Source organism: Vulpes lagopus, chromosome 3 (assembly GCF_018345385.1).
Source record: "Vulpes lagopus strain Blue_001 chromosome 3, ASM1834538v1, whole genome shotgun sequence".
NCBI lineage: Eukaryota > Metazoa > Chordata > Mammalia > Carnivora > Canidae > Vulpes > Vulpes lagopus.
This window is the reverse complement of record NC_054826.1, coordinates 130,022,103-130,044,688: the sequence shown is the minus strand read 5'-3', so window position 1 is coordinate 130,044,688 and position 22,586 is coordinate 130,022,103. Positions and strand designations below refer to the sequence as shown.

The window sequence follows — 22,586 nt, the reverse complement described above, 5'->3', positions numbered from 1 at the left end:
CTCTGCACTGAGCATGGAGCTGACATGCACTCCATCCCATGATGCTAAGATCATGAACTGAGTCAAAATCAAGAGTGGGTTGCTCAACTGATGGAGCCACCCAGGCACCCCCAACTGCTATCTCTTAGCTATATAATCTTGGGCTAAATATCTAACCTATTTGAGCTCTGTTTTCTCATCTATTAATGGGGATATAACAGTAACTAGCAGGACTATTATTAGATGTTACTATTAATAAACTGAAGCTAAGAGGTTGAGATTTGCTCAGTATCACACAGCTAACAGAGATGAAGCTGGGATTGAAACTCAGAACTTTGGGGCTCTCTTTACTAAACAAATCATTTTTACCAGTGTCCCTTGGATTGTACCTTGGGGTTTATCCTTGACAATATCCTTACATAAGTAAAATCCAACTTTGGAGACAGAAGTCTGAAAATGGTATCCCAATCCAACAGGAAACCAGAGATCTTCTGGAAGGCAGCTGGAGGGAGGGTGGGGAGAAGGTCAAATTAGGCTTAAAAGACATTCCTGTCTGAGTCCTAGAAAACCTTTAAAAATAATTATTTTGGGGTTCTACTCCAGTTTCCAGCTACCAAATGGGGGGCCAGGCATACTTATTCTTGAAAAGACCCACAGGTAATTCTGAGGCACCACTTTGATTGAGAAGCACTGCCTTTTACTAGACAGAAATCAAGGCTGAAATCACCCCAGAACCTACCAGTGCTCACTGATTAGTACCTGAACCACTTTGGTCTTTGACTTTTCCTATGTTTCATAGAAGCAAGTTTATGTATTTGGGTGGGTCGTGGGAGTAGATGTTTAAAAAGCCACAGGGGAAGGATTGCACCTCTAAGGCTAAAGAGGGCAGGCCAAGCCTCACTTCCTCCCTCTCTTCAACTGGGCTTCCTGTTGTCACAGTGTGAGCACATTTATTTTCCCTTCACTTCTCCTTTTACACAAATAGCCCCTGACATCCGTGTTACCAGCCTTATTGTGACCTCCTCAAGAATAATCACCAAGCCTGCCTAAGGAACTGAAGAAAAGTGCCTGCAAAAGGTAAGATTGGTGACATTTTAATCTGGCTTGACAGCAAAGACCTGAACCATATTATGTAAGATAGAGTATTTTAGGATTGTCTGCATACCTCTTAGTAGGCCTAAAATCTCCTGCAACTTCTATTTTTCAAATATTTAATGCAGGAAAGTAAAAAGATTAAGATCCTAGAACCCTTCAAAAGACAAGCAAGCCCTAAAGACTTTTCATTAACCAGGTTCCTGTTGTCTGATACCTCACTGGGCCAAGGCATTCGTGCTTTAGAACCTAATTGCTTAATTGCCTCAGAACTTGAATTTCTGTGAGTTGTCATTTTTGATGCCTGGAGCCTTCTGTGTGATATGATATTGGGGAGATTTCATACATGCTCAGGTCTCTTAGAAGCCTGATTTTGTGATTTTAAAGTGAGGAGAGAACCAACAGCCAGAGCCATTTAGAAAGGCAGCTGGGAGATGGTAGTTCTTAATTCAACAAGTTTTCATGTTGAATTCCTCACTGTGATTCCTCAGAGCTACTAAAATAGGACAGCTGCAAATGACAACACCGAGTTCAGAGTCAGGAACATAAGGCATGCCCACTGCCTGTATATCAAGAAGTAAAAGCTGAACACCCCTAAAGAGATGCGTAGATTGTTTTCAGACAGAAAGAACATTGTGGTCCTAATGGTTCTGCTGAATAAGCTCGTTCTTGGTATACAAAACATAAATATTGATAAATGTATTATGACATGCACCAACCAACAAAATTTGATATTGTAATGAGTTCTAATTCATGCCCTGTAACTAGTGACTGGGGTCTTATGGACTCAGAAGGTCATAGTCAAGCTTTTGGTCTTGACTTTCTGTGACCACCATAGTCATTACTGGAGGTCAGGAGACCACGGGAAACACTAAATCAGAGCTTTCTCCTTCCAAGACTTGCAAGCATCTCAACTGATTATGCCCTGGGGGAGAGGAAAATCCTCCAGAAAAATACTTACACACCTAACAATGGAGGATGGCAATGCCACTGGGGGCTCTAGATTCCCAAAGTATCTCAGGGACCATTGAGCCATAAATTTAAAAATAAAGACCAGACTTTTTATTTTATTTTTAAAAGATCTTTGAAAAGATTTTTTAAAATTTATTTGAGAGAACAAGAAGGAGCATGGGGAGGGGGAAGGAGCAGATAGAATTTTAAGCAGGGGTTGAGCACAGAGCCGGATGTGGGGCTCTATCTCAAAACCCCAAGATCATGACCTGAGCTGAAACCAAGAGTCAGATGCTTAACCAACTGAGCCACCCAGGTGCCCCTTAAGATTATATTTTTAAGTAATCTCTACACCCAGTGGGGGTTCAAATTTACAACCTCCCCATCAAGAGTCCTATGCTCAACCATCTGAACCAGCCAGGCACCCAAAGACCAGACTTTTTAATGAATTCATTTACTAATCCTATGTTAAGTGCCTCCTGGGGCCAGGCACTGTGCTTTGGAAGATTCTGGTGGAGAGACAAAATAGCAAGGTAGAGATTTGTCCCGAAAATAGTCCTGCCCTTAAGGAACTCCTGTGAAAGATAAGAGGTATTGGTGTTTTGGAAGAGGATTGAGCAAAAGCATTCTTAGCTGCTGGCTGAACAAAAGTTTTGCTTTCTCAATCTCCACCGGAATCTGCACTGTTTTGAAATTGTGGTTGGGTTTGGAACAGAGACTGAACTGAAGATTGATTTCCTGTGTTTTCTGTGTGGGCCACAGAAAGAGTACTTAGCTTATAAATGAAAGGATTGGACACCTTTATACCCAAAGGGAATGATTCAAAGCCCATTCTGTCACAGCTAGTGCTGCCTAAGCCACTTCACCTTTGATAATTTTCCAGCATAAACCAGCAAAGTCAAACTCCAATGGTCTTTGGTTTCTGATGTCCTCAGGTTGACTTGTGACCACCCAGAGGGCTTCAGACTCCAGATCTGAAGCCCTTCCTCAGTCCCAACCCACAGCATTTGAACAGGAAGGCATTGTGCTGTGTCCCAGAGAAACAGGGATAACCGATGTGCTTATCAATCTCAAAGCATTTGTAGATTCTGGTGTGGAGTACAGACACAACACACAAATACAGCACAATGCGATCTTTTCTATAATGGAGGTAGGATGTGCACAAAATGTCGGAGATGTGTAGGAGTGTGCCTTGGAGAGGAAGTGACTGCTTTCATTCATTTACAAAGTACAAGTTTGCTATAGAGACTGGAAGTAACAGCATTCCAAATGGGGCACTGTACATACACATTCAAAGAGTGTGAGTTGACCCCTAGACTCCTTTGAAATGAGAATAAGCAAGCAAGACCATAGTACAGGCTTTGGCTGCAGGAGCACAGGAGGCAGAAATCTCTTTCTCCTGCTTGGTTCTAGAACCAGCACCTGAAAGTGAGAGGAAAGATCAAACAACCAAGCGGGTCCAAGGTCTAGCCCTGGCTGTGGCTATGCCTGAGACATCAGAACTGATGGGGTGTGGCTTGAAATGAGAGTGAAGGGGCAGATTTCTTACTCCTTAATTTCAATTTCCCCCAGATTAGGGTAAAGATTGGAGCTCTCTGTGAGGTTATGATCACTGTCTCTCAGCTTCTGTTCCAGGAAACGCTGTATTGATTTAGTTATAGTGGTTTGGTTTGTGTTCCTACATTAGTCCTCCCCCAGTACCTCCTGTACTGAATGAGCATCCAGTGTGTGCAGATCACCCTGGGCCCACAGACTGGGTATCTGCCCTCAGGAAGCTGTGGGACTGAGCTGCCACTGCAGGTACAGAGCACTGAAGCAAATTAACAGAGAAACAAGACCACTACACAGAGCAGGCCTCCCAGGGTGGCTGTTGGACTAGAGGAGGCAAGGATTGCAGCTAGAGTGTGAGTGTGGGAAGGCTGTCTGGACATAGGCTTTGGGAAGAAGGAAGCCATTTCCAAAGGCATTGGGGGAGCACTCAGAGTAGAGACCATGGATCTCTGTGTTGGGATACAGAGGCAAGTCCTCTATTCATTCCCCACATCACCAGCACACAAGACCCTTCCTGCCCAAGCAGGAACCTCAATACATCATAGCTTCAGCCATGAACTGTTGTAAAGGAAAAAGTGCCGCAAGGACATATTTCTAAAATCATTTAAAATAAGAGCACTATTTTCCAAGTGTTAGAATGTTGTTACTTAAATAGAATTTGGGATTATTTAGGTTCAAATAAAATGTTCAACTTGTAGTGAGAGCCCAGAAAATATCAGCTCTTCATAGAATATTCCAAACTGCTTATTTCCAGGTAAGGTGAAACTTGTCCAAAGTCATAAAACTTGTTAAATAGTAATTCCTGATTCCCTATGGAATGCTCTTTTCTCTCCATTATACTATATTCTCTTTTCTTATAAACTTCCTATTAAAAGAGCATCATCAGACTGTTCTTTGTCCATAAATTTTCAGTGCATTTTAACATATGCAAACATTTAAAAATGCAACTTAGTCATAAATCTAATTGATCTGAAGTCAATATGCTAGCAAATGAAATATTTGAAATATATTTAATTTGTCACACTTTCATTTGACATTTTATATTTCAGGAGAACTAGATTGAGGCATAGGATATTTTGATGCCTCACATCTTTTAAATTTGAACTCATGGGTTAATACTCACTCTATTAGGAGCAACTAGAGGCCTTAAGGAATTATCCCATGGCTCTTCTAAAAACAGCTCTTGTGGAATCTCAGAATTTATGCCATCAGGGAATTATGATGTAATGATTTAAAGATCAGAATTCCTTAGATCATTTATTCATATTCAATGTTCTCTCTCTGTCTCTCTTTAAATTCAGACTTACAGAAAACTTGCAAAACTAGTACCAAGAATTTCTGAACCCTCTTCACCTAGATGTCCCAAATATAACCATTTTGTCACATTTTCTTTATCCTTCTTTGGCTTTCTCATTTGGGAGTAATTGCTGGTATGATATCCTTTTCCACAGAGTGGTTTACTACGTATTTTCTTTTTTTTTTTAAAGATTTTATTTATTTATTCATGAGAGACACACAGAGAGAGAGAGGCAGGGACATAGGCAGAGGGAGAAGCAGGCTCCCTGTGGGGACCCTGATGTGGGACTTGATCCCAGGACCCTGGGATTGCGACCTGAGCCAAAGGCAGACGCTCAAACACTGAGCCACCTAGGTGCCCCTACTATGTATTTTCTAAGAACACAAACGTTCTCTTACATACCACTGTATAATAATCAACATCAGGAAATTGACACAATTACAATACTGTTATCAATCTATAGATTTTATTCAGATCCCATCGGTTGCTGATTGATATCCTCATAGTGACTGGAAATCTCTGACCACACCTTGCTTTTAACTGTCTTATTTCTTTAGTCACCTTCTACCTGGAGCAGTTCCTGAATTTTTCTTGTGTTTCATGATATTGATATCCTTGAAGCATACAGACAAGCTATTTTCTAGAATGTCTCTCAGTTTGTTTTGTCTCATATTTCTTCATGACTAGATTCAGATTATTCAGACTTTTGATGGAAATGCCACAGAAATGGCTTTGATTAGCCCACACAGAGCCTTGCTCATGCTAGATATAGCTTGCTTGAATGCACCATAGATGGGTCTCCAGGACAGGGACCATCCACAGCAAAATTCTATGTATTTTTATTTTTTTTAAAGATTTTCTTAAAGCTTTCATTTATTTATTTAAGAGAGAGAGAGAGAGAGAGCACGAGCCAGGGCAGCAAGGGGCAGAGGGAGAAGCAGACTCACCACTGAGCAGGGAGCTGGATGCAGGGCTCGATCCCAGGACCCTGAGATCATGACCTGAATCGAAGACAGACACTTAACCAGCTGAGACACCCACATACCCCAAATTCTACATATTTTGGGAGTAAGGAAAGAGAACCTCTAGAAAACGAGCCTCCAAGATTATCTGGATTTGTCTTTCTTCATTTTTTCTCTCCACTTCTTCCTTTCTCTCTTCTACAAATCACCAATTTCTCTCCCTAATAGCAGCTTTGAATTTCACCAGACCACAATTTCAGGGAGGACTAAGATGACAAACACGTTACTTTGACAAAGTGATGGAGAGAGACAAAATTAATGCATAAATGTTGACAGTTTGGTTTTGTTTTATTTTTGTGCCACCTTTCCCTGGCGATTATTACTCCCTCTGAGAGAGACGTATTTGCATAACCCCCATTTCTCCTCAGCCACTGTTCACAGGGATTCACACTGAAAACTGGATGGAATCCTCCTGCGGCTCACACTGCAGGGGGTGTGTTGGGTTGGGAAGTGGGAGGCACAAAATGGAGCCCGGGGAAGCGGAAGAATGGTCGGCTGGGAGGCTGAGAGACTTTGTCTTGTGCCGTGTGCTTTGCTGTTCATGAGCTGGGTGAACAGTGCCAGTTACACAGGCTGTTTGAGCCTTGGATTTCTTGTTTGCAAACCGAGGCTGTTGACATCTAAGTTACAGGGTTGATGAGAGGATTATAAATAAGACACATTCATGAAGAATTCAGTATTTTGCAGGGTTCAATGAACTCTATCATCTGTTTAAATTTATTTTGCCCTTATATAGGGGACCCTTGTAGAGAACAGATTTTCTTTCCCATTTTAGAAAAATCTTTTGTGGGACGCTTGCATGACTCAGTGGTTGAGTGCCTGCCTTTGGCTCAGGATATGATCCTGAGGTCCTGGGATGGAGTCCTGCTTTGGGCATAGAGAGAGAGGGTCAGAAATACCGGAGGAGGGACAAGCAGGCTCCATGCCGGGAGCCCGACGCGGGACTCGATCCGGGGACTCCAGGATCGCGTCCTGGGCCAAAGGCAGGCGCTAAACCGCCAAGCCACCCAGGGATCCCCCACCAAACATGATCTTTTAGTCAGTGTTCATTGAGCCAGGCACTCATCCTGAGCCACCCAGGAAATGTCATCTCGTTTAACCCCCTGAACAACATGTGAACTGCATGTAAATATCATCATTTTAAAGATGAGGGAAATTGTGAAAGAGAGGTTACACAAGTTGCCCAAGGCCACATTTCTGGCATGTGGCATGGTTTGAATTCAAAACTAGATCTGTCTGATTCCATTACTAGTGTTTATCAAATTGTGTTTTGTAGAACAATGTGTTCTCTGAGCTGTTTAGCCTTCAATATAAAAACAGGTTTATAGTGACAATGTACATTAGTATATAATGAGCTTCTCAGAAGTCATTCATTAAAAGAACTGTATTGCTTTTTCTTTTACTTTTATTTAATCCTATTTACTTCCAAAATTATTTGATCATGGATTCCTTTCATTCCCTATGGTTCTGTTTGGTTGCTTGTTTTTGTTTGGGGAACACAGATTAATATCTCATAAATATAATAGTATATGTAACACCAAAGCTGTCTTGCTGTGGCACCAAGATTGGGATCTCATAAGGCTGGATTGAATTGGTAGCTTCTTGAAAGTTCTATCCCAACTTTAGCTACTTCTAAACTCGATTGCATTCAAGACTAGATTTGATGGCTCTGAAAGAACAGGCCAAATAAAAAGGAAGGATTGAACTAGAAATCCACAAGACAATTTATTAGCCCAAGATCTTTGCTTGGAAGGAACTGAAAAGTGAACTTTATCCCTGGCCTGCACGAGGAGCTGTGGAAGGTTGCCACAGCTAACTGGAGTTTGGTCACAGAGGTTTCCTGGAAGCTGACGTCAAGGACTTTCTTCACAGAGCCATGAATCATGCAGCAGATTTTGACTGCAAAGAGGTGTCATTTCTTCCAGACAGGGGGGTTGAAAGGGGCAGGAGCCCAATAACTGACGAACTTAAAATGAAGAAAGGAAGAGGAAACAGTGCCATTCAGTCTGGTTAATAGGAAAACTGGGACATACACGTGGTAAAAGTAGTGACAATCTTTACCAAATGGGCAGATTTTCTCCTTCAAAAATCTGGGGATTTGGGGGAGTCTGAGCAAATGAAAAGTCAATGAAGGAGAAAGAAGAGGCTCTTCTTCCCATCTGTGAAAGGAAAAAACTCAATAAGGATATCCACATGTCTGTGGGCACTTCATTAGTTGGTGTTCTGTGGACCATTTGATTATAGGAGCCTAAAGCAGTGATCATAGGATCCTAGGATTTGGGGGCTGAGGTGACCCTAGGAGGCATCTGGTCCAATCTTCTGTGTAAGTTATCTGTCCACATCCAAAAGATTAGTTTATTGGCAGGATAAACTCAAGCCCAACACAGTGTAATGTTCATTCCACTATACCAGATTATGTAGAATTAATTGACAAAAGCTTATTGAATAATCTTAATTTTTTAGTGTAATCAGGGGACTGTGTTGGATCTCGAGGATTCAAAGATGAATAAACTAATTCCTACCCTCAAGGAGTTCACATTCTAGAGAGGAAAGAGATAATTACAAAATAAAGAGGCTAGTGCAATAACAGAGATGTGCAGGTATTACGGGTACTCCTTGTGGGGAGTGGGGTTGGGTGTGGAGAAATAGACCCAATCAATGAGGGCTTACTGGAAGAGTGACACTGGAGCTGAGTGTCAGGATAAATAGTGGCTAACCAAATTAAGGTGTCAGAGGGGTAGAAAAATGGTAAATTCCAACAAAGAATCCCATAACCACAGGTAAAAAAAAGGAGGCACTGAGACAAGTGGTCAATGTTGCTTCTTAGATTTTAAAATAGCAGCATTATCAACAATAGCCAACTTATAGAAAGAACCCAACTGTCCATCAACTGACAAATGGATAAAGAAGGCGTGGTATATATATCAACGGAATATTACTCAGGCATCAAAAAGAATGAGATCTTGCCATTTGCAATGACTTGGATGGAGCTAGAATATATGATTTCACTCACATGGAATTTAAGAAACAAAACAGATAAACAGGGGAAAGAAGGAAAAAAAAGAGAGGGAGGCAAACGATAAGAGATTCTTAATGACAGAGAACAAACTGAAGGTTGATGGAGGGGAGGTGTGTGAGGCATGGGATAGATGGGTGATGGCTATCAAGGAGGCACCTGTGATGAGCCCTGGGTGTTCTATATAAGTGATGAATCACTGAGCTTTACTCCTGAAACCAATATTATACATATGTTAACTAACTAGAATTTAAATAAAAGCTTGAAACAAACAGAAATTAATATTGTTCTTCTTCTACCATAAAAAAAATAAATGAATATTTGGAAAAAAAGTGTTGGCAAGGATGTGGAGAAAATGAAGCTTGGTGCACCGTTGGTAGAAATATAAGTTGGTACAGCCCTTATGGAAAACACTCAAAAAGTCCAATATAGAACTACCATATGATCCAGCAATCTCACTTCTGGAATAAACTGGAGTGAATTGAAATCAGGATTTCAAAGAGATACCTTCATTCCATGTTTATTGTAGCATTATTCACAATAGCCAAGGTATGAAACCAATCTAAATGTTTATCAATGCATGAATGAATGAAGGAAATGTGGTACCTACGCACAATGGAATATTATTTGACCTTAAAAAAACAAGGAAAAAAAAAGAAAAAGAAAAGAAGGAAATCTTTCCATTTGTGACAACATGGATTAACCTGGAGGACATTATGCTAGTGAAATAAGCACAGCAGAGAAAGACAAATACTGTATTGTATGACTTATATGTGGAATCTAAGATAGTCAAACTCATGGAAGCATGGGGTCAAATGGTGGTTGTTACTGGCTTAGAAGAAAGATAAGTAGGGAGATGATGGTCAAAGGATACAAAGTTTCAGTTGTGCAAAATAAATAAATTCTGGAAATCTACTATACAGCATAGTGACTATAGCTAACAATATAATATTGTACATTCAGAACTTCCTAAGAGGGTGGATCCTATATTAAGTGATCACAAAAAATAAAATAATAAGAATGGGGATGGGAGGAACCTTCAGGAAATGATGGATATGTCTATGGTCTTGATGGTGGTGATGGTTTCATAACTGTACATTTACCCCAAATTCATCAAATTGTGTATGTTGGTATGTACATCATTTTTACATGTCATGAATATCTAAAATAAAGTTCTTTTATAAATTAAATAAATAAATAAATAAAAATTAAAAAAATAAAATATAAGACACAGGATGTTGCCATGAATTTGGAGAGATAGACAGGGCAAATTAGGAAGGGCTTTATGACATATACATACATATATAAAACCATCACTACAGTCAAGATAATACACATTCATCACTTCCAAAAGATTATTCATGGTCTTTCATTATCCTTTTCTCCCACCTCTCCCTACTCTCCTTTTCTTTATCTAAACCCCCGCCACCACGACCACTCTCCTCTACCTCTATCTCCAATCATTGATCTGCTTTCCATTGTTATATGTTAGTTTTCATTTCTAAAATTTTATATAACTGGAATCATACACTATGTACTAATATTTTTGGTCTAGCTTTGTGTATCCACCATAATTATTTTCAGATTCATCTATGCTGTGTTGTGTAGCAACAGTTCACTTCCTTTTATTCCTGAGTAGTACACCATTGATAGCTATATCTCTGTTGTAAGATCATTTAATCTTCACATCCATCCTAGAAGATATAAGTATTAGTCCCATTTTACATAGGAATAAATTGTGACTAGAAATGTTAAGTAAGCTTCCAAATCTAGTGTAGCTGTTTAATGGCATATGAGAGAGTTGAATCCAAGTTTGACTTCAAAGCTTATGTAGTAAATCATCATACTTTTCAAAACTTTATTTATTTATTTATTTATTTATTTATTTATTTATTTATTTATTTATGAGACACATAGAGAGAGAGAGGCAGAGACATAGGCAGAGGGAGACACAGGCTTCCTGTGGGGATCTGAGGAGGGACTCAATCCCAGGACCCTGGGACCATGACCAGAGCCAAAGGCAGATGCTTAACCACTGAGCCACCCAGGTGCCCCATCATACTGTTTTTTAACTTCGCAAGTATATACACACACTTATAATCAAATGAATTTTATTTTAACTTAGCTAAAATATTGATGAAGAATTAAGAATAATCCTGAGGGTCAAGACAAGAAGGAGAAAGGGATAGAGAAGGACATAGTAAAGGAAAAGGAAAATAGTATGAGATAAATATACGTATTTGGTCTATTCAACAGAGATTATTGTATTGTGGAACACAAATAGCTCATCACACAACTGCCTACATAACTTATCCCTCAAGACCATCTGATTTCTGGATATCTTGATACTGTTAAAAGGGTACAGGCAATGGATAGTGTAGGCAATCTATACACTAGAAAAGGCATAGTTCTAATAGGGAAAAAAACAATAAATTGACGTTCTGCTTTATATAGCAGTCTTATGTGCAGTTTTAAAATGAGTGACTCTATAGAACCTAATTGTGTCTGAAAGAAAATTCAAAATTTGTATCCAGATCTCTAGAATTGAGGAAAAGCCTCAATTTCTAGTGTCCTTGCTGAGAAAATGAAATTATATATATATAAAATCATATATATTTTTATATATATAAAATTTTATATATAAAATATATATTTTTATATATAATTATATATATATCGAAATTCCATTGCTATCTCTTTTCTTTCTCCATTGAATATTAGATAGCTAGTTTTATCTCTGCTATCAGATTGATATCTTCTGGAAGATAGCTACTGCTTAGTCACAGTTATATCTTCCACAGAAAACATCATAAATGTTTCTTCAGTAAAAGAATGAATCATACATAGGTATGCTCCCCCATTTTCATCTGGAGAGATTTATAGACCAAATGTAGTATGTACATGATCAGGAATTGGCTGATCAAGTCACTGAGTTCTCCACAACTGATGAATTCCTGACCCCTGGGCTGCCTTCTTGAATAAATGCCCAAGCATTAGTCTCTGAGCATTGGCCTAGAGACCAAATGTGATAGAGACTGTGATTCATTCTCCTCTACAGTGCTTAATTCAGTGATAAGCATTCTTGGCTTGCTGAATTGGAATGAAAGTGAGTGTCCAAGATAAGCCAATTGATACCTTAGTTTAGAAACTGAGAGAACAGGGAGTTTGGAGAAATTTCCTAGAGGAGAGTTACAGCTCAAACCTGAGGTGGTGCTGGAGCTCTTGAACCCTGAATATATCTGTCCTCTGTTCACTGGTGCCACCTTGCAGAGCCAGGTCATTTACTTACTCTTTTCTTCCTTTTACTTTTTAGAGCAAGGATTTCCCAGCATGGGCATGAGTGGCTTGAAGTTGCTGAAGTACGTTCTGTTTTTCTTCAACTTGCTTTTTTGGGTAAGTGTGCCTCTTCTGAACGTGGCTGAGCTCATCAAATCCAAGCTACACTCTATTTCTCTCTCCTCTGCTGAAGAGCCTGCTATGGAGAGCAACCCATGCATGTCTGAATGGCATACCCCGCTTACAAGAGAATAATAATTTCCTCCCCTCTTCTCATCCCACCATAGTATAAGCCTGTAAAATTGAAAAGTACTAGTGCAGTTATTTATAGGCATGCTATTTCTCTCTCTCCGAACTTTAGGCTACTAAGGCTCACTGCTGACATCTATTGGTGAGAAACCTGAGACTCTAAATTCTGTGCATAAATGACACTTTCTTACTTCCCTCCTCCTCCGAATCCGTTGGATGAATAGCTGATTGAAAGGGAAGTCACCTTTTCTGGGAAGGTTTCACTATGCCAAATTCAGCAACTGAATTTCAAATATAGGATGTTTGTACTCATGTGTCTATGAGAAGATCCTTAAAAGTTTGGCTTCTCTAGTTTTCTTCCTAGCAGGATAAACTTCTCAAACAGGGCATCATCCCCTGTACATGATTGTGGTTTCCAAAGGGAAGACCATTTGTAAGCTATTGTGGGAACAAGGAGAATGGGATCTGAAGCATGAAGATACTATATTACTCACAGTGAGCTTCCTCTGGTATCTGATATGGGTAGGACGAAGCATGAGTGGGACATCATGACAGTCTTGATAGAGCTAAGGAAAGATGTGATTCTATTTTCAAGTGATAATGTGAACAGATATTCAAGAGTATTGTGGGATTCTTTCTTTCAGTTCTGTGGCTGCTGCATTTTGGGCTTTGGGATCTATTTCCTGATTCACAACAACTTCAGGCTGCTCCTCTCCCTCACACTGGGCAATGTGCTTGTCATCGTGGGCTCCATTATCATGGTGGTTGCATTCCTGGGTTGTATGGGCTCCATCAAGGAGAATAAGTGCCTGCTTATGTCGGTGAGTCTCTTGCAGCAGTTGTGGTACCCTAAGTAGAGAGACATGATGCCTGAAGCCCCAGGCAAGATGTTTCTTGGTGGCTAACCTATGGGCACAAGGAAATCATAGGATCATAGGTTTGACACCTCAGGCCAGCCAAGTCTATCTAGATCAATAGTATTTTGTTTCTGACTTGGGTCACAGGATAGGTAGAAGAGGACATTGCTATCTTCCTTGAGATTCATTTTACAGTGTTAATAATGACCCTTGTCATAATTTCCCTTTATGGCATTTCATTTCTTCATATTTGGTTGAAATCAAATGTCATTCATCTGCCTAAATGCTTTTCACATTGGCATGTATTTTTAGGATCTGTGTCAGAATCACCAACTGATGGAAAATCTAGTCTCTAGATTCTTCTTTGTACTGTGACCCTTCTAAAATGGCAGAAGATATTTCTCTATCTCAAATCTGCACAAGATACATGACAGAATGATGACTCAACTTAAGCGAGGTCTTAGGTGGCAGCTATTATGTAACATGAGAGATGCTAGAGCTTTTCAGTTGTTCCCTGTCAGTTAAGTGTCCTGAAGAACACATTTAGGCTTAGGTTTTGCCTGTAAACTCTATGAAAGAAGAGCTCCTTGTATCTCTAAGTGTACCCAGAACACTGCTTGATATAACAGTGTCACCCATCCATAAATAAGGGTTCCCAGTTGCTTTGGTTCTTCCTTAAGTCATTTGATTAATCTTCTTTCCCTTATGGATCAACCCTTAAACCCTTAAACTGGAGCCAAGAGATAGAGCAAAAACATTCCCATTCTCAGTTCCTGGATTAATGGCAAAATATGGGGGATGTTAGACATAGGGAAAGTGTTAAACAGATTTAAGCAGTCAAAATTAGTGTTGGGATAAAAAAAAAATGAAGGAGACGGAATCAGTGAAAATGTGTTTTCTGTAGTATGTGATTAGCATAAAGGGAGTAAGCATCTACAGGTGGAGATAAATAAAAGTTAGGACTGTGATTAGAATACCTCTTCTCCCCATCTATAAAGAGCTCCTTTCAACTTCCACCATCACCTGTCCCCCACCACAAACTAGCCTTGATCTTGCTGAAACAACCAGGACCCAAACTCTAAAGACACATAGTTTAGTTTAATGCTCTTTTGCTCAACTGTTTCAAAAAGCTGATGCCAAAATTGCTTCACTGATTTAACAAATAATGTTGCATACTCATTATGTGCATAGAGCTGGATAGGCACAATGGGAAGGGAAACACAAAGTTAGAAGACAGCTGATCTGCCCTCTAGAGATTTGGAATGCAGTTGTAGAAAAACATCACATATATTCCTTACAAAACAAGAGGCTTATGAAGATCTGGGCAAGCAGGAGTAGGAACCTCTGCACATGTGCAGAGACACACCTGGATACTGCCTGGGTGGAGTGGGAATGAGGGAAGAACTAGAATCATGCTGTGAGCATGTCTCTGCTTTGCCTCAGTTCTTTATCCTGCTGCTGATTATCCTCCTTGCTGAGGTGACCTTGGCTATCCTGCTCTTCGTGTATGAACAGAAGGTAAGCTATAAAGAACACAATTCATTGTTGTATTTCTGACTATGGAGAAGCTGGCACAAAATAAGTCCTGTAATAGAGATACAGGCAAACTGAAAGGATGGAATAAAATTAATTGTAAATGGAGAGAGGAAAAAAATATCATCAAAGAAATTGTAATTGAGTCATGCTTTGAAGGAAAAATAGAAAGAGAGGTAAAAACAAGCTTATTTTCCTCCGACTTCTTTTTCTCCATGTGTTTGGAAGTAGAAAATGTCTGCTTCCATGCCTTAAGGAGCCCATGTTTTGATTATCTGTCCTCTTGTGAAAAAAACAGAGTTCTGGAAGGATGAGAGACTACTATGTACTCCTTCCTACAATGCCATCTCAGTCTCAGCACTTCTCCCTGAATATAAACTCCTTCTCTGCACGTCCTTAGCTCTGAGGAGATCATTTGAAAGGGAGGAGCAAATGGAACCACCAATCTATATTAGAAATTGCTTATTCCTTGAACTTACCTGCTTTTTATAATGTCTTCTCTGCTGGCATATGCCCTACCTAGCTGAATGATTATGTGTCTGAGAGCCTGACTGACAGCATCAAGCAATACCACTTGGACAACAGCACCAGAGCAACCTGGGATTCCATCCAGTCAGTTGTGAGTACAGATGGACTCCTCCTCAGCTCAGCCCAGACTTAATTTTCCAACCTCAGTGCCTGGGGGTTAATGGAACTTACTTTCTTGAAATGTTTAGAATCTAAGGTCTACAACTCTTAAGTCCAAAATAATGTCTAGCAGTCACAAAGGGGAAAGCACAGGAATCAATCTGATTGGTACAAAGTTGTCTACACTCTCTTACCCTTCTCTTATTTCCAGATAGGCTCATTATCTAAGCCCTACTTAGATCTAAGGAAGACCCAAACATGTCAGACTGAATCCCCTGAATGCTGTAAAATGCAAATAAGTTAAAGCCGCCCTTTCTACCTCAAGGAGTCTTATGTGAATGAAATGGTATAATAGATTTGAAAGTATTTTGTTCTAAGGGGCCATAGTAGTCAAGCCAATTCTGTATTTTCTGCTAGAGTCAGATCTGAAGGGACCACCTTTTCGCCAAGTTCTAGTTTTCTTTCTGTTGACTTTCTAACCATCAAATTTTGGGGGGATTTGGCTTTTAGCTGCAATGTTGCGGTGTAAATGGCACAAGTGATTGGAATGGTCACCCACCAAAATCTTGCCCCTCAGATCCACAAGTTCAGGTAATTTTTTGTCAACTTTTCTGTTATTAATCTCTTTGGTTAAACTTTCAATTATCTTAGAAACTCCAGTCATATAGGACTTAGTCCTCCCAACCAAAAACAAGGAACATTGGACAAAATAGAAGCCAGGAGGACAACCTAGGTAACTAGACAAATTAGACAAAAGTTGTCCAGACCACTAGATAAAACTAAAAAAAGGAACAAGCTCATTTAGACTAGAGATGGCATCACAAATCTTGCTACCCTAAACTATTACATTAGAGTAGAAAGTTTATGTGATAGTGACAGAGAATTATATCAATATTTTTCTTGAGCAAGAAGTTGGTCTTGGGGCAGCCTGGGTGGCTCAGTGGTTTAGCGCCGCCTTCAGCCCACGGCCTGATCCTGGAGACCCGGGATCAAGTCCCACTTCAGGCTCCCTGCATGGAGCCTGCTTCTCCCTCTGCCTGTGTCTCTGCCTCTCCCCCCGCCCCTCTCTCTCTCTCTCTCATGAATAAATAAATAAAATCTTTTAAAAAAAGAAGTTGGCCTTATGATTGAAAGTAAAAGTTATAAAAGCTTCCCTTCTTTCTGTTTCTCTGCTTTTCTTCCTTGAAATGGCAGCATCCAGCACCTTGGTGAAATGAACCATAAGTGAAGGAGACTGGAGTTAGGGGAGAGACAGTTGGTAGAACTGTTGAAACAACCTGCCCACTTAATTCAGACCTTCAGACTAGGTCCAGAGAAGAAGCCAAGATTATATTTCGACAACATTAAGTTCCTAAATTCCTGTTACCCCATGTTATCCACCTTGGGATTGTTGGAAAATATCCAAAAATTTTTAGTTCTATGAAGAAAGACTAAGACACTCACTAACTAGCACTGCCCTGGAGTTTGGAAGGGCCATGATAGGTTTAGGTTTTAGCAGAAGCTGAAATGCAGCCAATCCTAGAATTGCATAGGCCATATCCCCATTTATTTGTCCCAAGTCAGCAGAGGATATTCAAAGAACATAAGGACATCTATTGCTGAAAGGCCTCTGAGGAGCTAGTTTAACTCAGTTTGTAGAAATCTCGGACTTTTGCATTAGGTGCCACTGTGATAATAACAACACCAGAAAAGTCTCTGGTTTAATATTCTCTACTTTATGCCTATTTCTTCATCCATAGGAAGAAAATAAAAATGGCCTAAGACTCTTGGCATAAGGCAAAATATAAACTATCTTCTGAAATTATCTTCCTGATAAAGTTGAATAATACAGTGGTATCATTTGTACTTGTAATTTTTTTTAGGGTTGCTATGCAAAAGTAAAACTGTGGTTTCACTCCAATTTCCTTCATATTGGGATCATCACTATCTGTGTATGTGTGATCCAGGTAAGAACTTAATCATGGGACTTTTGTGAAGATTAAATTAGTTACGTCACATAAAGTTTTAGAACAGTACCAGTTACATAGTACATGCTCAATAATATGAGCTTCCCTAGTCATGTAGCAAATGATGACATTACCAATTTAAGGCATACAGAAAATATGCTGCAAGATCTACACGGTCAACTTATCCCTAAGATATATGAGTGCTTCATAGTCAAATTAGTAGTCATCAAGCAGACCCCTACTTTGGTCATTCACTCAGCTGGTAAAGAAAAGCTTGTGAGGATAATCATTCTATGTGAATAATTGGCCTTGTATGCCAAGCAGGAGCTGTTGATAAAAACTATAATCAATTTCCTCCTTGTTTCTCTGCTTAGTATGGTAAGTCAGGGGTGAATTTGGGATAGCTTTGTGTTCTTTTTTTTATTAGCTGACATCTCTACTATTTTTACACCCAAGTGTTTTGGGTATATCACAGAATAGCTAAGATTTAATCAAGAAGCTCAGAAGGAAATAATTTATCTCTGCTTAGAAACCAGTCATTCTCAAGGCATGGATAGAGATGATTCATTGCACAAAGTGTTGACTTGTGCAGAACTTGACTATACACTCTATCCTCTTACCCTCCTGACACCATCACCCCCACTACCATTCTAAAGCTAAAGGAGAGAACAGAGAAGGAATTGGAAGTAATGGCAGGAAGGGTGGTTCCAGTGTGATAGACACTTTCTTTTTGTCTGGGGCTAATCTCAGCGGTTGTGGAAGAGATGCCTCCTCCTATGAAGACCTCACATTTTCCCATCTCTTTTCTCAGGTGTTGGGGATGTCCTTTGCGCTGACCTTGAACTGCCAGATAGATAAAACCAGCCAGACCTTAGGGCTGTGACATCCTACTGCCTTGTGCTGGAGAGGCTTATTTCATCTCGGGAAATGCAAAATCACTTATAGCACAAAGCCCTAAATGATCACCTCCTGGCCTAGTGTCTTTGTCCCCCTCTCATCTTTTCCCTGTTTTGGTCCCTGTTTCGGTCCCTGTTTCATAGAACCAGAGAAGAGGGTGTTGGCCAGGCATTTCTCATCTCAGGCACCAGAACAACCATCTACCCACTCCTGGGGGCAACTGTGTCCCTCAAGGTGGTGACACTAATACCTGAGCAGTTTTGGACATGAGAGGCCAAGAGAATCTGTGGCACTAATGAGTCAAGATCAAAGGATGGGTCTGGGACTTTAATTTTTGCATCTTCTTGTTGTCAAATAAGGCTCTAGTTTAAATCATGCCCAGTACACTCTCCACCACCAAGCAAAAGGCAAGCTGAAGGGAGCTCTGGAGCCAGACTCATTGGATCACAGTTCCAACCCTCTGCTTCCTTTTGGCTGGGCCTAGGCCTTGGGTACAGGAATGACAGAGTACTCTTTCTCCAAATGGTAAGGTTTCTTGCAACTTCCTTATTAAAGGGCCTTATTGATTCATTCTGTCTTTCCAGAAGAAACTGTCCAGTGATTCATATCCTGCCTTCAGCCAATTTCTTAGCCTTTGAGTTTTATAGCTATGGAAGAACTCAGCAAAACCAGTATTTCTGCTGGTTTAGCTGATAATCACATTTATAAGAATTCTGGTATTATTTCTCTATCAAATAAGGTTTGTTAATGTACTATTTTAATTCTTCAATAAATAAAATAGTTTATGATCTTAGTCATTACATTTTCATTTCTATATCTCAAATATATTGTCTGTGACTCAAACTGGTTGCCCTGCCAGCAAGGCAGGTATATTAATTATACATTATTGTATAACAAATAATTCCAAAACTTAGTGGCTAAGAACATACATTTATTATCTCATATTTTCTCTGAGTGATGAATCTGGGAGCAGCTTAGCTGAGTGATTCTGGTTCATAGTCTCTATGACAACAATCAATATGTCAGCCAGGGCTGCATTTATCTGAAGGCTCAACTGGAAAAGGATCTACTTTAAAGATCTTTCACATAGCTCTTGGTAGGCCTCAGTTCTTTGCCACATGCAACTTTCCACAGGGCTGCCCTATTATGATATTAGTTGGTTTCGCCCATTACAAAACACCCAAGAGAGAACATGAAACACAGCACCCCAAACAAGCCACAATCCTTTTATAATCTGACTCAGAAGTGCCATCTCATCAATTCTGCCATATTGTGTCCCTAGAAGGAAGTCAAAAACTTCAGCCCACAATCGAGGACAAAGGACTATACTGTGTGTGAATACCAGGGAGTGAATATCATTGGGCGCCGATCTTAGAGGTTGCCAACAACATGTCTTTTGGGCCACGGAACGCTTAATTGGATTGTCTATAAGCTAAATTACATCATCTGATAACCATATGTTATAGGGATAAAATCAGAACATATCTAATACAGAACCAAATGTAGAGAAGGCAGAGAAAAGGACAGAAGAATTGGATTTTGTTCTTGAAATTTTGTGTAGGATCTCCCACTTTAAGGAAAATCGGTCATTTTAGTGGTAGTTATAGGGAAACCTACATATTTTGCACTTTCCTGAGGGAAACAAGGAACAGAGGATACATTTTTTTTTTTTTGCATATAAGTATCAAAAGTATCCTACATTCAACGTGAACAAAAAAAAAAAAACTTATTGTATCTTCCAAACCTGTTCCTTTTCTTTGATCCTCATATCAGTAGGTGATCCTATCACCCACCCAGGTGTCCTAGCCAGAAGCCTGAGCTTTGTCCTTAACTCTAGTCTGTCCTTCACTCCCAACATCCAGTCAGTTATAAAGTTCTAAGGATTCACATACCAGATGTTAAATTCACCCATTCTTCCCATTTCATTTCTTGCCTGTATTCCTTCAATAATCCACTATCTGTTCTCCTAGTATCCATCACTGGCCTCATCTAAGACATTCTCCATATAGCAGCCAAAATAATATTTCTAAAACATAAATATAAATATTTTCCTGCTTGAAATCTTTTGACACTGTATTTCTCTTCGGATAAAATTCAGATTCCTTATTATGTCTCTCAGGACCTACAAGATATGTCCCACTCTTAGCTCTCCAGCTTCACCTTTTGCTGTTCCTATTCTTTTATTCTATCCCTCAGTTTTATGTAAGTTTATTTAGTTGCTCTAAGCTTTATCTATACGAACTTATTTTTCCCATTAATCGAATGATCCCTTTGTCTGATAATTCTTACCTTTGCTGTAAGGAAGGTTTCCTTAGTACTACTAAGTTTAACATCTATTGAAGTCTTTACAAGTATGAGATAGTGTGCTAAGAACTTTACACACATCTCCCCATTTAAATCTTGACAAAATGTCTTTTGTGAGTACCTCCATAATACGCTCATAGAAACTTTTACAGGTCTTATTACACTTTATTTTAATTGCTATTTATTTGTCTCTATTACTCATTGGCCTGATCAAGTTAGAAAAACAAAAAGAAAAGGTAAAAAATAACAATAAGCCCAGCACATGGCGTTGGCGCTCCGTCCTGCAGGCTTGCCCCGCCTGGGCCCCCACCAGCAGCCTGAAGTCTTCTACAACCAGATCTTCATAGACAATGAGTGGCACGATGCTGTCAGCAAGAAAACATTCCCCACCATCAATCCATCCACCGGAGAAGTCCTCTGTCAGGTAGCTGAAGGATACAAGGAAGATGTGGACAAGGCAGTAGAGGCTGCCCGGGCTGCCTTCCTGCAGGGTCACCCGGCGCTGCATGGACGCATCTGAACCGCCTGGCGGATCTGACTGAGCGAGACCGGACCTACCTGGCAGCCTCGGAGACCCTGGGTAACGGCCAGCCCTGTCACCTCCTACCTGGTGGATCTGGACACCGTCCTCAGATGCCTCCTCACTATGCTGGCTGGGCTGATAAGTACCATGGGAAAACCATTCCTATCGATGGGCACTTTTCCAGTTATACCCGCCACAAACCTGTCCGGGTGTGCGGGCAGATCATTCTATGGAACTTCCCCTCCTGATGCAAGCCTGGAAACTGGGCCCAACCCTGGCGACAGAAATATGATTGTGATGAAGGTAGCTGAGCAGACTCCACTCACCGCCCTCTATGTGGCCAACCTGATTAAGGAGGCTGGCTTTCCTCCTGGCGTGGTCAATAACATTCCTGCATTTGGCCCCACAGCTTGGGCTGCCATCGCCTCCCATGAGGATGTGGACAAAGTGGCCTTCACAGGCTCCATCGAGGTTGGCCACCTAGTCCAGGTTGCTGCAGGAAACAGTAACCTCAAGAGAGTGACCCTGGAGCTGGGAGGAAAGAGCCCCCAATATCATCATGTCAGATACAGACATGAACTGGGCAGTGGAGCAGGCCCACTTTGCCCTGTTCTTCAACCAGGGGCAGTGCTGCTGTGCCAGCTCCCGGACCTTTGTGCAAGAAGATGTTTACGCTGAGCTTGTGGAGCCGAGTGTTGCCAGGGCCAAGTCGCATGTAGTTGGGAACCCCTTTGACAACCAGACTGAGCAGGGGCCGCAGGTGGATGAAACTCAGTTTAAGAAGATCCGTGGTTATATCAAATCTGGGAAGGAGGAGGGGGCGAAACTATTGTGTGGTGGAGGGGCAGCTGCTGACCGAGGCTACTTTATCCAGCCCACCGTGTTTGGAGATGTGCAAGACAGCATGACTATCGCCAAGGAGGAGATCTTTGGGTCAGTGATGCAGATCCTGAAGTTCAAGACCATAGAGTAAGTTATTGGCAGAGCCAATAATTCCAAGTATGGGCTGGCTGCAGCTGTCTTCACCAAGGACTTGGACAAAGCCAATTATCTGTCCCAAGCCCTCCAGGCTGGCACTGTGTGGATCAACTGCTATGATGTATTTGGGGCCCAGTCACCATTCGGTGGCTACAAAATGTCTGGGAGTGGCCAGGAGCTGGGAGAGTATGGTTGCAGGCATACACAGAAGTGAAAACTGTCATGATCAAAGTGCCTCAGAAGAACTCCTAAAGAACTCCACCAGCTCCCTCACTCATCCAGCGACTGAGGTCAAGGACATCAGCAGCAAAACCAAGAAAAATGACGCTTGCACACGAAAAGTCTCAAGAGAGAAATTCACTCATAGAATCTCTTGATCAAGAAAGTCCCAGATTTTGAATTGGTAAATCGGGGTGGGTGTGGGGCAAAGAGTATGGGGAGAGCCTTTTACCCTGCAACGGTACTACTGCTAGGTTTCAGGCTGATTT

At 40.7% G+C, this 22,586-nt stretch overlaps 1 protein-coding gene and 1 pseudogene across 1 annotated transcript; both read left to right on the top strand.

Annotated features, from left to right (window-relative positions):
• Nucleotides 1-919: 919 nt before the first annotated feature.
• CD53 (CD53 molecule) lies at nt 920-19,086 on the top strand. Its single transcript, XM_041746799.1, has 8 exons — nt 920-1,056; nt 12,222-12,301; nt 13,078-13,254; nt 14,734-14,808; nt 15,347-15,442; nt 15,961-16,041; nt 17,313-17,396; nt 18,208-19,086. Exons 2-8 carry the CDS (start codon nt 12,239-12,241, stop codon nt 18,277-18,279), a joined length of 648 nt encoding a protein of 215 aa, XP_041602733.1. The 5' UTR covers nt 920-1,056; nt 12,222-12,238; the 3' UTR covers nt 18,280-19,086.
• A 1,078-nt stretch (nt 19,087-20,164) lies between these two features.
• On the top strand, nt 20,165-22,533 carry LOC121486085 (annotated as a pseudogene).
• The last annotated feature ends 53 nt before the right edge of the window (nt 22,534-22,586 follow it).